At 40.6% G+C, this 13,132-nt stretch overlaps 1 protein-coding gene across 3 annotated transcripts in view; it reads right to left on the bottom strand.

The window, feature by feature from the left end:
• ARHGEF4 (Rho guanine nucleotide exchange factor 4) overlaps positions 1-13,132 on the bottom strand; it is a 216,203-nt gene that overhangs the window by 34,985 nt on the left and 168,086 nt on the right. For 2 of the 3 annotated variants that reach the window (XM_040567480.1, XM_040567483.1), the window contains one exon: positions 6,275-6,414. In XM_040567480.1, coding sequence (XP_040423414.1) covers positions 6,275-6,414 — 140 coding nt within the window. Of the gene's footprint in view, positions 1-2,486; positions 3,439-6,274; positions 6,415-13,132 lie in introns of those variants that run through there. The other variant, XM_040567482.1, reaches the window with a different exon arrangement.

Raw genomic sequence — 13,132 nt, forward strand, 5'->3', positions numbered from 1 at the left:
TGCCTGCCTCTGGAACGTGCGTGTTCGAGTGTGGGAGTAGTGGGGTTAGCGCACGTGACATTGTCTCATTAAGCTGCGAGGAGCAGGCGTAGGACTGACCTGCACGGGCTCTGCCAGGACGCCATGAGGGCACCGAGCAAGGGCTGGCCCCTGGTGCCCCAGAGGGATGGGCAGTCTTTTCATGAACCTCAGGAAAAGTGGGGCTGGTGCTTCAGGAACTTGGTTCTCACTGACTTTTCTTCCCTCAACAGCTCCCACAGTTTTGCTGCTGTTATCAAAGCAGTAAAATAAAGCTGCAAAGAATATGCCAATGCCTTCACTGCATTAATGCATGGCTGAACTTGCTGCTAAATCTGTCCCCTACTCAGTGAGTGTAGGACAAGTCACAGGACAGGGCTGAAGCTGAAGGAAAACATCTTTTGAGGGATTAGCAGTGCTCTCTGAAGGGCCAGAGGAGTCAAGAGGGACTTTAATTTTCCGCCACACAGTTCAAATGTGTGCTGTAGATTATGGGGGAAAAAAAGGGTTGCAGAGATGAGCTGCTCTAAGTCAGGACTTGGAGAGGGAAGAACAAAAATAAATTTTCTAACATCAAAGCCATGCTGAGAGGAACCTGAGGAACAAGTGTGTTATAAAACCAGTTTGTTGCAGATACACTCACTCCTCTCTGCAGAAGCTTAAACCTGGAATAACCTCTCCACTAAGCTTTACCCAGCATTCCTGCTCTGTCACATTCCTCCTTTATCCCCTTCTCTCAGCAAATCTTTGTACTCTGATATCCACTTTGCTATTGTGCTGTTATCCATTGCAGGTGTTTCTTGAACCAGCTGAGTGTTAGACAACTGAGGGGTAGACAACCCAAACAATTTTTAAAATATAGACATTGGCAGAAAGAATTGGAAGTACAAGATTTTGCAAAAGAGACTTTGCACACCATCACGCTACAAATTCAAGCAGTAATAAACTGCAATTTAATTTATGCTCCATCTCTGAGGTCAAATCTTAAAAGGGGTGCAAATATTACCTTACTTCTAACACGCCCCGCCGCAGAACAGCAGTGGAGAGTTAGGTACCAAACCAAGGGCCCCTGAAAGCCAAAGAGGGAGCTCCCAAGGACAGCTAGTGAGAGACCAGGGACAGAGCAAGTTCCTATGCTGTGTCAGACAGGGCAGGTTTCAAAGCAAGGCTCCCACTTTACATGTGAATGGTGAAACTGCTCATCTTCACCTGCCCACAGGTTTACCATTGGCTGTCCTCGCACAGGGCCTGATTGATCAGGTCCTGCAGGCAACACTGGTTGAAGGATGGCAGATTAGAAAGCCTGCAATTAGGCACAAGTGAAAGTCCTGAGCAGGCAGGGACCACCAGGACCTCAGACAGTTAGTGCTGCCTGCCACACTATCTCAACTGCAGCAGAGCAAGAATTTGAAAACCTCAGTGGGGCCAAGGTAGATGGCCCTCGAGCTAGGAGTGGCAGGGAGGAAGCCAAGGCTTTCTACAAATGTAACCTTTAGCCCCACAGGACACAAAGCAACTGGGACGCATTAAAAGAGCTCTTTGTAATGGGATGCCAAAGCGCTGGAAGTTGGTTGGAGCCTTCACCATAAGGAGGAAACACATCTTGTTATTAACATCAGCAATCATGCTATATGTGTGATCAGGCAGAGTTCTAGGAACCCAAGAATACACCAAATACAATACAGGCAGACTTAGAGATGATTTGGCACAAGTAACTTCAGGAGTTAAAATGTTGGATCATTTCTTCTCCAAAGGGAAGACTGTTTGTGGAGCCAGGCCTGTCCCTCCACCCCAGTAACTATCAACACTTCTACTGCCAGCAAACAACAGACATTACTGGGAGTCCCCTCATACTCACAGCTATCATTAACAAGCGTTAACAGAAGCTGTTAGTCTTTGCAATTTAACAGCTGGCAGGACAGACATAAGAACACCAAAGCCATCATACTGCTTCCAGTTATTTCCAGTTGTCAACCTTGGTTGCAGAAATATGCAAGACACAGGAACAGGAATTAAACCCTCAGAAGAAAAAAAGGGGGTGGGTATTTATTAACTGGTTTCTGTTTGCCCTAGTATCAGTTGGGAGAGCAATATACTCACATTACGATATAAAAGTTATAATAAACCTTCTCTCCCAGATTACACTGGAATGTATTCCTTCCATATGATCAGTAATTCTGTCTGGAAATCTGTTATGACCAAAAGGAAAGAAAAAAGGGATGACAAGACTTTGCTGCTATGTTTTATTTTTTTCTGTCTTGCAATTTGTCCTTTTATGGTGCACAAGAAGTTTTAATTAATTGGAATGTAGATAAAATAACATCAAAAATGCCATGAAGGCTGTTATTCATGTTTGAAAAAGTTGAAATATTTTGTTCTGATTTCATCTACATTAACATTTGTTTAATATTTTTTAAAATTATTTATTTATTTAAAGTGGATTCCGTTACAGTTTACATGTCTTACTTGTTTATGGTTGGATGTGCCTGGATGAACACTGGGTGACACTAAAAGAACAAATTCCCAGTGAGTGATCAGAGTTCAGCATAAAAATAATGCTTTAGAGACTCAGCCACAGTTGTACACTGCTCAGTAACACAAGAAAGTGAGGACTGTTACAATATCTGTTGCCTTTGGTAAATGGTAGATGTATTGTTTATGCCACTTCCTGAACATCTTTCTGTATGAATTACTTTGTTAAATCAGAAACATGTATGACAAATTAGCTTAATTGCACCCTGTCAATAAGCACTGGTAAAACACAAACATCTGTAACACATTACAATATTCTCATTTTAAAACATAACGCAATGATGTTATACGTCTTAGATAAAATCCTGAATTGCTGAATTCAGCGAATCACTGCATTTCCTCAGGAACAAGACTTCACATACCAAATTCCAAGCTTATCAAATGTAGAGCCATAACAGATAAGGAAAATATAGGAGAGTCATGCTACTCTTTTCCAAACATTTACTGCTTTGCTTTCATAAGATGGGGACAATACCAGTCATCTAGGGCTCTAAGAGGCTAAACACTCCATCCACGTTGAATTGCAATAGTATTTTTCCCAAATTACAGAGCCACGAGGAACCCTTCATACAGCAGTAGGGCAGAACAAGCACTTTGTGCATATCAGAAACTTTCAAGCAAACACACCTAACTTACTTGCACAGGCCACCATGAGCAGCAGTTTTCCTCATTATCACAATCCTCGCTCAAGAGCTCGGCAGGCAGGCTTTTATATACTTAATTAATTAATCAATTTCTCGACTTCAGTCTACATGTACCATGTTTCACGCAGCTTGAAGTTATGTCTGTCCTATACATAGTACTTACATAGTATTTCTGTACAGGAAGGACGAAGCCACAATACATTTGGGAGCATACATTTTCCTTGCCATGTTTTACCAAGTTATACTGTGGAAGCAAAATAATGCAAGGATAGGGTCTTTACCTAGAACAACCACAAAGTAAATGCCACCAAAATCAACCTAAACACAAAAATCTCTTTTCACAAACATCAGGACTGCATTTGAAAGAATGTCAAACACATGCCCCCAGAAAATTACTTCCCCTGCCTTTTTTCATCCTAAACCCTTATTACTATTTTTTGACTGATTTTTCTTGACTCTAACACACACTCCTGCTGATCTTCTTATGTGGGCACAACCTTCACAGCTTCCTTTTATCCCTCTAGTCTTCCTGCCAATAAATTATTCTACTTTAAAGAAAGGTTTCTTTTCTTTTTTTTTTTTTTTCCCATAAACATTTTCTTCTGATCCAAAATGAGCTAAAGCTTAGTGGTTGCTTTTTTTTTTTTCTTCTTTTTCAATGAAACATTTGGACTGCCAAATGCCTTAAAAATGTATTTCAGACTTCTCTGTTTATTTGAAAGCTGCTTCTTCCAAGAAGACTAAGAATAATACAGTTACCATAGTTTCCTTATCCATGACCAATAAAATGCAGTTTGGAATAAAATAAAGCAAGGACAAGACTACTCAGAAGATTCACCAAACAACTGAATGTCAATAGCTTCAAATTGGATCACTCCTAGCATTACTACTGAAAATATTCAGGACTAATCAATCCCCAGATTCTGGACCAGTAATGAAGCTGAAGGCTTATGACTTTCTGATTACCAGCTATACGAGATATTTCAGTTCCAACACTTAAGATGTCTCTTCATGTAAAATCCGTACCTCACAGATTTAGTATCTCACCCCAGCGAGATTTCATATGTCTCTGTACTCTTTTGTTCCAGGAAGCGATTGTGTAGGAAGCACTTTACTAATGCTCAGTGAAGGTAAGAGAAATTAATTACCTGTAGAAACCCATTGACAAAGTAAATAACGTACTGCCTGTTCTTACAGTTTTGTTGGCCCCTGAACAGGCAAGTTTGTAGGAAAAATGCCAAAAATAAGCTTTTCTCTTCCAGTCAACTGGCCAACAAAACCTACATATGCTTCAAAGACTATACAAATTATACCAGCCTTGGACACATCCATTTGCTTTCCTGATCAGAAGTTATATGATGGAACTTTACTCAAATAAAGTGATTTGATTTTTTTTTAAGAAAAGAAAAGCAACTGTCCTCAAGAACAGTGAATGATGAAAGAGAAAAACATGTATGATGGATATTAACACCCACTGCCAAGTTAATTTTTTTTCTGATTTTAAAGAGCTGTGAAGATTTCCTTTAAATATATATATATATTTATAAAAAGAAAGAGAATATATAACTATAAAATAATGAAACAAAAAATCCAGTGGTTTTTCTGTTTGATAAGCCACAATAATAAGAACTGTCAAGTCAAGCACCTGAATGGGAGGAAAGCAGAATTCTCCTCCCATGCTCTCAGTGCACACTATGGGATTGACTTGTACGGTGCCTGGGCCTCTCACAAGAGCACACCAGGTAAATGTGAAAGAATGCAACTCAGCACCTGCAATACAGTCCCTTTTAGTGCAAAACACTGTGAACAGGAAATGAAGAAAAAATTACTTAAGCTAAACCTCTTGTGTCGCATCTCATGGCTAGCTATTTTGGTGTTCCACTGTTTGCTGGCCAGTAACGAGAGCTGAAACAGCTGAAGTTAAATCAAAAGCTCTGACCATGGTTTGATAACCCCTTCATGTAAACAATAGGGAAAGAAAATACAGTAAATCTCTTCCTTACCCCAAACAACCAACGCTATAGTCATGAATTCTGAGTACAAGAGGCAGGAAAATTGCTCAAAGAACATTTGAAGTTGTTTTTAAGGAAAGACTGTTATCCTCACCATGCAGTTTACTTGTAGCTTTTACAGACCCCGAAAGCACCATCACTGTGTGTATCTGACATAGAGGCACAGAGCTTCAGTGAACATAATTTCAATTATAGATTAACCACAAGAAAATATATGCATCTTTTATCCTTGCCTTCTCATGTCGTGAAGGTATCAGAGTATGGGGAATATTACGGAATATAGAAAGGCATGTGTACATGAGTATAAGAGATCGCTCATATGGTGAGCATGCTTCACTCCTCCAATGGAAAAGCTAATCAGGTCATGCCACTGAAAAAGTAATGTGTGTAATAGGACACCAGTTCTAATGCATTAGACAAAGCCATTATATTTTTACAGAAATATCTTAAATCCTATTAATTTATTGCTCATATTAAGTTGAGAAGTATGTTTTTAAATTCCTTATCTCAAGTTAATCAGTGCCAGAACTATAAAACAAAATAGCTAAAAGCACTGAATTAAAAGGTATGTCTTTCACATCCCCAGAGTTAACCTAACATGAAGGAGCAGTGAAGACCAAGCCTACAATATTAAACTTTGTACTCTTCTCACCTACTGACTAAGAGGTGCATAGGCTGTTTTTTTGTTGTTGTTGTTTTGTTATTTTAAATAAACATCACCCTTATGCCTTCAGTACACTATATTTCAAGTTTTTTTGCCAGCCCTGATCAGGTTGCTCATTAATGGTTTTAAGCTTCCTGTCCAAAACCATGCAAAAGCAGAGTTAACTGTGGCTCTGCATCCCATTACATCATTGTTCTCCACTCCTAGGGAGGGCTTCATGGAAAGCCCAGACCCTGTCATTACTCAGTTACAAGTGGTACCCTCAGTAAGTGACATCTGAAGCCACATCTATGCTCTCTGACATTATCAGTTTGGTCCCAGACCTCTCTTATAGTTCAAAGCAAGAATTGACATCTTTCCTCATCCTGCCTGCCAAAAAACAGCCAGCATTACATGAATTATACCTCATTGATGGCAAGCTGCTCTCCGCCTCCCCCAGCGTGGCCATAGCGGTGGTTGGAGCTCCGGAAGTCCTCGTATAGGTCCTCCTCACTTCCCACATCGTCCGTCAGAGCTGTCTTATCCAGTGCACCATCAGCAATCACTGCAACAAGAAAAAGAACAAATCGGTATAGACTACAAGATCATCAGAAGGGTTGCATCACTTATATGAGCTCGGTGGGAGTGAGTGGTGTGATTATAGTAGAGGACAAAAAGACACGGAAGCTATATATGCACAAGGCAGAGAACGCAAATACAATCTTAACATTGCTATGTTGACAGAAAAAATTACAAGGCAACAGGTTCATGTCTGCCAAACCAAACGCTGAGGATTATAATTTATCAAAATCCTATCAGACCAAGGAAATTCTCAGTCATTCACCTTCCTCTTTTTCCACCCACTCCATTTGAGAACCTTTTTTGTTGCCTAGAAGGGTGTTTGCTACACAAGTATCCATTATTACCACAGGAGGGCCATTCTGCTCAGGATAACACTGAATAAGCTACAGATAATTGAAGTTCAGCAGTTTGCAGTGTGAACAACAAGTCTTAAGACATAAGCATAAGCCTAAGAAATAAAAAAAAATGGCATTTATACTTGCTATACATAGAAGAAAATGGCTATTCCTCTCTTTCATAGGCAGGAACCCTTTTCTAAGGTCTCCTCAAGGCAATAGCAAATATACTTCACTGGCAAGTTGATGACTTGTTAATTTATCCCCTATCTGTCTAGGCTACTGAGTTTTCAAAATCTGTGAAAAATGCCAATGATTAAAGAAGACGTTTGCCAACATATTCATCTGGATTAGCAACTGCTAGAAAAACAGTTTCCATGACAAAGAGGTGGGCTTCACAGAAGATTTCTATGGATGAAATAAGTAGCTAACACAAAGACATCAAAATGATTCAGGGAACAACAGCTGATGTAATTAATTTTAGCTTAATGGACTCAACATGGCTGTACTACTGAGTCTGAATGAAGTGAAAATACAGATATTGGTATCATTACTCATGGTGACATTCTCACTGTCAAAAGTTATACATGAATTCTGAGTACCAAAATTTTTGTAGAACAGGTGAAATAACTTTTAGCTTGACCTCATACAACTTGATAGGAAAAGCATGGGTCAAAGTGTTTTTTGTTTGTTTCCTCATTTCATTCCATAATGAAAGTGCATGCTATGAGCCTAATTATGACAAGAGGGGGAAAATAAAAGTGACTAAAGTTTCATTAGGTTATTACCTGAAAGCAAAGCTTCCCAGTAATACAAAATAAATTGCCACAGAGGTTACAGCAAGAGCTACAAACATTATACTCATCAATGGTTTCATTACACATGATGTTTTTTTAAGGCTGCATCAAGAATATGTCCAATAACAAGGTGAGGTATAAATTCACTGTAGCATCAATCAGTTCAGTACAGTTACTTAACATCAAAATGACTGGTTTATGAGCTACTTGATTACCCCCCTCCAACTAAATACCTGATTGTTTATGCTCTAAATTCAATTAATACAACACAAAGACATATTCATCATCTAAACCTGGGATCCCATTCAATTTTGACAGAAGTTCAGGACATGGAGGTGAACATGAACTTATGATTAGAGCAGAATTTTCTGTGGAAGTGTAGCTCTCCAACCATACAATATTAAGTGACATTTGACCAAAAAAAATAAATCAAGTATTCTCATAGCTTTGCTCTGACACATCATTTTACTATACAGAAGTTTTCTACTGAATACATGCCAGTAGTATACACAGCATAAAAGCAGTTCTGGGGCAGAGTCCACTACATGTAAGACTCAAAAACCAATTGGTATGCCACAGATATCACTTTATGCAGTGTTACCACAGTTTGCAGTTTTAAAAAAAAGAACATTGAAGTGTCAATTTTTGCTCATACATAGCCTGGAAAATATTTGTCTAATAGTAACGAACAACTTTCAGTGTGTTTGTACAATAACAAAAACAAATTAGAAATGTTTTCAAGAACATTTTTTTTAAGGAGAGAGTTAGCAGTCACTTAATTCAAACCTTCTTTGCATTCATCTGATCTCATTCTTTTCCCTTATTTCATGCATGGCTTCATTGCTTTTGCATCTTCTGCTATTTTTCACTGCTAAGAGTAATTTTCAGTTTGAAAAATGCTCCCTGACATCTTTAAAGCTTTTGTGTGTTCCCGCCCCCCATTTTCCTGTTTGTTCTCTGGATCTGTGCTTAGATGAAAAAGCAAAAGCTCCAGGGAGATATTTATCTGTATTACTTAAAATGCTCTATACCTCTGCTAAGTGCTGTGAAAGCTGTGTTTGCTTTTACTAAAGACTTGTTTTTCTTCTCTGAAATTACCAAGTTCATCAATTTTCTACAGTCTCAAACTGTTATTGCATTTTGGATTACTTTTCTGAGGGGAAAAAGTTTTTAAGAAGTCCTCATGGACATATTCCACCAAAAATGCGGTTCATGATCATTCTTTAAGGTCAAATGGCCCAAGATAGCCATTTCATGTTTTCTGCAAAATGACTGATGATCCAGGGAAGAGAGAACGAAAGATAAAAACTTGCTCTGAAGCAGCTTACATGGGAGACACGATTACAAACAAATTAAAACAGTAGTCTCAAATGGTGACCCAATGCACTAGAAATCCATCAGGGAAGTAGGAGAACGAAGGCTTTCAATGTCAGTAATGACTCCACAAGCACAGCGTAAACTAGGTCAAGAGGAAAAGAAGCAAGCACTGTACAAAAATCTTTAAAGACAAGTTAGCAGAGATTGAAGAAGCAGTCTATCAGCTTCTCAACTGCACAGTACGAGTTGGACAGGCAAGTATTAAACTGCACAGTAGTTGGTCTGGATGCCCCGTTTCCCCTCCCCACCAAACACTCATCTCCATTTAACACAGAAATCCACTGATACAGTCACAGCTGGCCTCTCTGTGTCTTTCTGAAACCACTAATCTGACCTGTCCCTGGCAATCAGGCAGCAAGAGAACAACATTGCTCTTTCTAATGCCAAACCTCCAAAATTCATCCAGTTAACTCAAGTAGATTCCTCCATATTTTATATGGCTGTCATGCTAGATTTTGTTAAATACAGCAACAAATCCCATACACAGTGACACAGGGATCATCAGCAACATTAGTATAACAGCTTTCTGTGCAAGTATTAAAACTCTGCTTCCTACTACTGTTAGCCTGAGACCAAGCTCAGAATTTATGGTATGATAGCACAAAAGCAGATGGATAATGCTGGCAATACTGGCTGACAAAAGAATTCTGCACAAAACCTTCTTATGTATCTGAATAGAGAATCAGTAGCCTGTCAGAAGCCTGGCTCCACAAGGACTCATCTTGAAGATATGGAGCAGCAAGAATTATACAAAAAACATCCTTGAGAACAGCACAGGCAGTCTGTGTTCCAGTGCCTGAGCAGACAGCACCAAGACAGGCTATGTTTAGGGATGATCAAGAAAACAAAAATGAGCAGTTCTATAAAAATAAAATAAAGCTTGATCAAAATGGAGGAATAAAGTATAATGTTCACCCTCACACCTTCCTACAGGTTTTGGGCTGCAAGCATAAGAGGTCAGCAGTGGGCAGGAGTCCAGGCTAGGCACTGCTTGTGCCTCCGCCTTGATGAAGAGAGCATGCAAAAGATTGAGTCCAAGTAACTCCGAGAGGTGCTTCTACACAGCTACAGAGCTCTCTGTCACACCAGAAAGCCACTGAAGCTGTTCTCAGCTCCAGGGTTTCACATGGAAGGACCTCCTGTGCCCACAGTGGGAGACTGGCATTTCCTGTGATGGCCACAGTACAAGCCACAGATGCGCAGCTCAGATAGTAGCCAGATGGCTGCATCTTGCTTATAGGTAAATTATTCCAGACCCTGGATAATCTGAATCACCTTCTCCTATCCAGGGCAGTGGCCTGTATGTAGTGTTTTCTCTTGGGAGCCACCACACAGCCTGTCTGATGCTGAAGAACAACTGGGCCACGCTGGGACAGCCTTGACCTACATACGGAAGATGGCAGGGAGGAAAAAATGAGCAAAACCTTGTATTGTTCATCTAAGCAGAAGAAGTTGGGATTTGATATCTACTGAAGAGCACAGAATGAAGAAGAATAGCCATAGTCTAGAGTCTTAACTCAGGGTGACATTGTTCATCACGTCCAAGCTCCTTCCCAATCTCAAAGGAAGGACTTGCTTTATACATTCTACATGCCAAGGATTAGTGAATGCAAGTTGTTGATAGTTGGATAAAAACAAACAAACAAACAAACAACCCTAACACCACCAAAAAAGATTCCCACCCTCACTAGAGAAACACAGAACTCATTTCTGGAGCAGTTTCCTCAGAGCAGCCGGGCACTGCCACCCCAGACCTCGCACAGCCTGGTAGCAGAGACCTCTAAGACATGGGGGTGTGAGTCTCCCCCACCGGAGAGAAGCTCCTGCCATGTGCCTGTGTCAGAAGACAGGGACTTAGCACTGATGGAAGATGGACCACAGGCAGCCTCCCCAAAATTGTCTTTATGCAGCCTCCAGCTTTTAGGGAGTAAGGCTGAGATAGGAATCGATGATTACAGACAGCTTTAAAAACCAACAGCCTCCATATTTTATTAAAAGCACATTATGTTAATGACAAAGGGAACAAATTCTGTGTATTGGAAACACCTCTCTTCAAGTGTGCTTTTCCAGTATCACATCCACACACTTAATTTGTCTCTATGTAGCATTTACATTTAAAATAATTCACTGAAATAACAGTAGGAGCCTGATTTACACTCGCAGAGCAAATTAATTCAGAGCTAACAACATCATTCCCTCTGCCTCACTGAGCAGAGATTGCTGTGGTTATGTGCAGTGCCCACAGGAAACTGCATTGCAGCTGCTGAAGGGGGTGGTTCAAGATATTTAAGATGCTAACCAAATAAAAGAGCTGTGTGGGGTGTGGAAGCCAAACCCCAAACCCACTGCCCAGATCAAGACAGCCCTTCCACCCTCCTCTCTGCCCACTCTGAATTGCTGCACACTGGTCTCTCTTTGAAACAGCTGCCACTGTGGTGCTGCAGCATCCACCAGCCCTATTCTGAATTACGTGCATCATTCATCAGCTGCTTGATATACCCAGGTCCCTGTGCAGCTGCCACAGTGAAATCCATCAGTGATGTCATCTCACTTCTACCCCAACAGTGCAATTCTCCAGCTCTTTACTGTGCTGATGGACTCTTTCCTATCATTCTGTTTATGGCTGTGGGCCGGTTTAACAGGCAGAGGGAAGTCTGGTGGGGAATTAGCAACAAGGGAACAATGACCAGTTAGTATGAGCCTCATGCGGAGGAAAAACAAACAAACAAAACCAAAGTAAAAACTCAAGGACGTAGGCCTGCAAAGCCACGCCTTACAGAGCTAAGATCTTTGTGATGACATTTATGAGAAGGTAATGAAACAGTTTGGTGAACCTTTGAGGGGAGAAAAAAAAGGAAAAAAACAGCACGTGGAAGAGGAAGAAAAATATTTCAGTGGAGAAAGCAAGCTTCTTTCTCCCGCTTTAAAGAAAAATTAATAAGGAAAAGGATTCAACATACCAAAATGAAATCAGTGTTTTGGTACAATGCCACTAGTGGAATTCCTCTTGTGAATGAAACCAGTTCCTAATTAGCTGAGGCAAAGAGCAAGTCTGCACTTGAAAACAAAAAGGACACAGTTCTTCAATGGAAAGCTGAGTGCAGGTCCTCTGTGCATCTGCTGGGCGTACAGGGTAACATTCATCAGCAATAATGCACTGAGCCACACACTCTGGTTTCAAAAGTTTTTAAACCCCAATTAGAATCTAAATGACTTGCAGTGTGGCTTAAGGGAGTTCTCAGCTCTCCTGGGTAGTGAAGATAATTATGGGGAAGCGAGATGCGGACTATGAATGGCTCTACAGCTCTGACTCCCACATTACTGCTTGCCACACACTTGCAGCTTTGATCCGTGTTGCCTCAGCAGGCATGTGGCAGAGAGAGCTGCCCCGGCCCCTTGCTTGCTTGCCAAGTTGCACTGCAAATGGAAGAGATGTGGGGGAGCAGTTTAAGCAGATTTGAAGAACAGTGAAATTATGGGAAAAACGGATAGGAAATAGCATGTATGGTCTTGATCCAAAGTCTGATTCTTTGTTGAAAAGCACCTTTGCTGTACTGGATACAAACAATTAATTCACTGGCTACGTTCCAGTCACAGCTACTGACGTGGAAAAAAGCAGGCACGTCCTCCTACTCTGTGTATTTGCTGTTTATTTGCTGAGGTCTGATTACTCATTCATACAGACCTGTTTGCTCTTATTTTTCAGATGGATGTCTTTGGAAATGCTATTTACTTTACATCTGGACAGTGTTGAACATGATGGGGCCAACGTTAGTTTAGTCCTTTAAGCCCTATCACAATCTAAACACAAAATCAATTCCAGCAATCAAAAGTAGCAGACAAATTTCTTCCAGGATCCAGGCACATTCTTCGCTGCATCCTAAGCAGGATGTACTGTTTGGAAAGTCTGTCACTGCCCCAGTAACAAGCCTTATTCATGGCCGTATCTGTTATTTAAAGGAGTTAACTGGGGGGAAAAATAAGGGTAGATGAAACTAGCCATCATATTTTCAAAGTTTCCTCTTGTCCTGGTTCAGGTAGGACAGAGTTAATTTTCCTCCTAGTAGCTGGCAGGGTGCTATGTTTTGGATTAGAATGAGAAGAGCGCTGATAACATGCTGATGTTTTAATTGTTGTAGAGCAGTGCTTACACCAAGCCAAGGACTTTTCAGCTTCTCGCTCTGTCCTGCTA

The sequence above is a fragment of the Cygnus olor genome, chromosome 9 (genome assembly GCF_009769625.2).
Source record: "Cygnus olor isolate bCygOlo1 chromosome 9, bCygOlo1.pri.v2, whole genome shotgun sequence".
NCBI lineage: Eukaryota > Metazoa > Chordata > Aves > Anseriformes > Anatidae > Cygnus > Cygnus olor.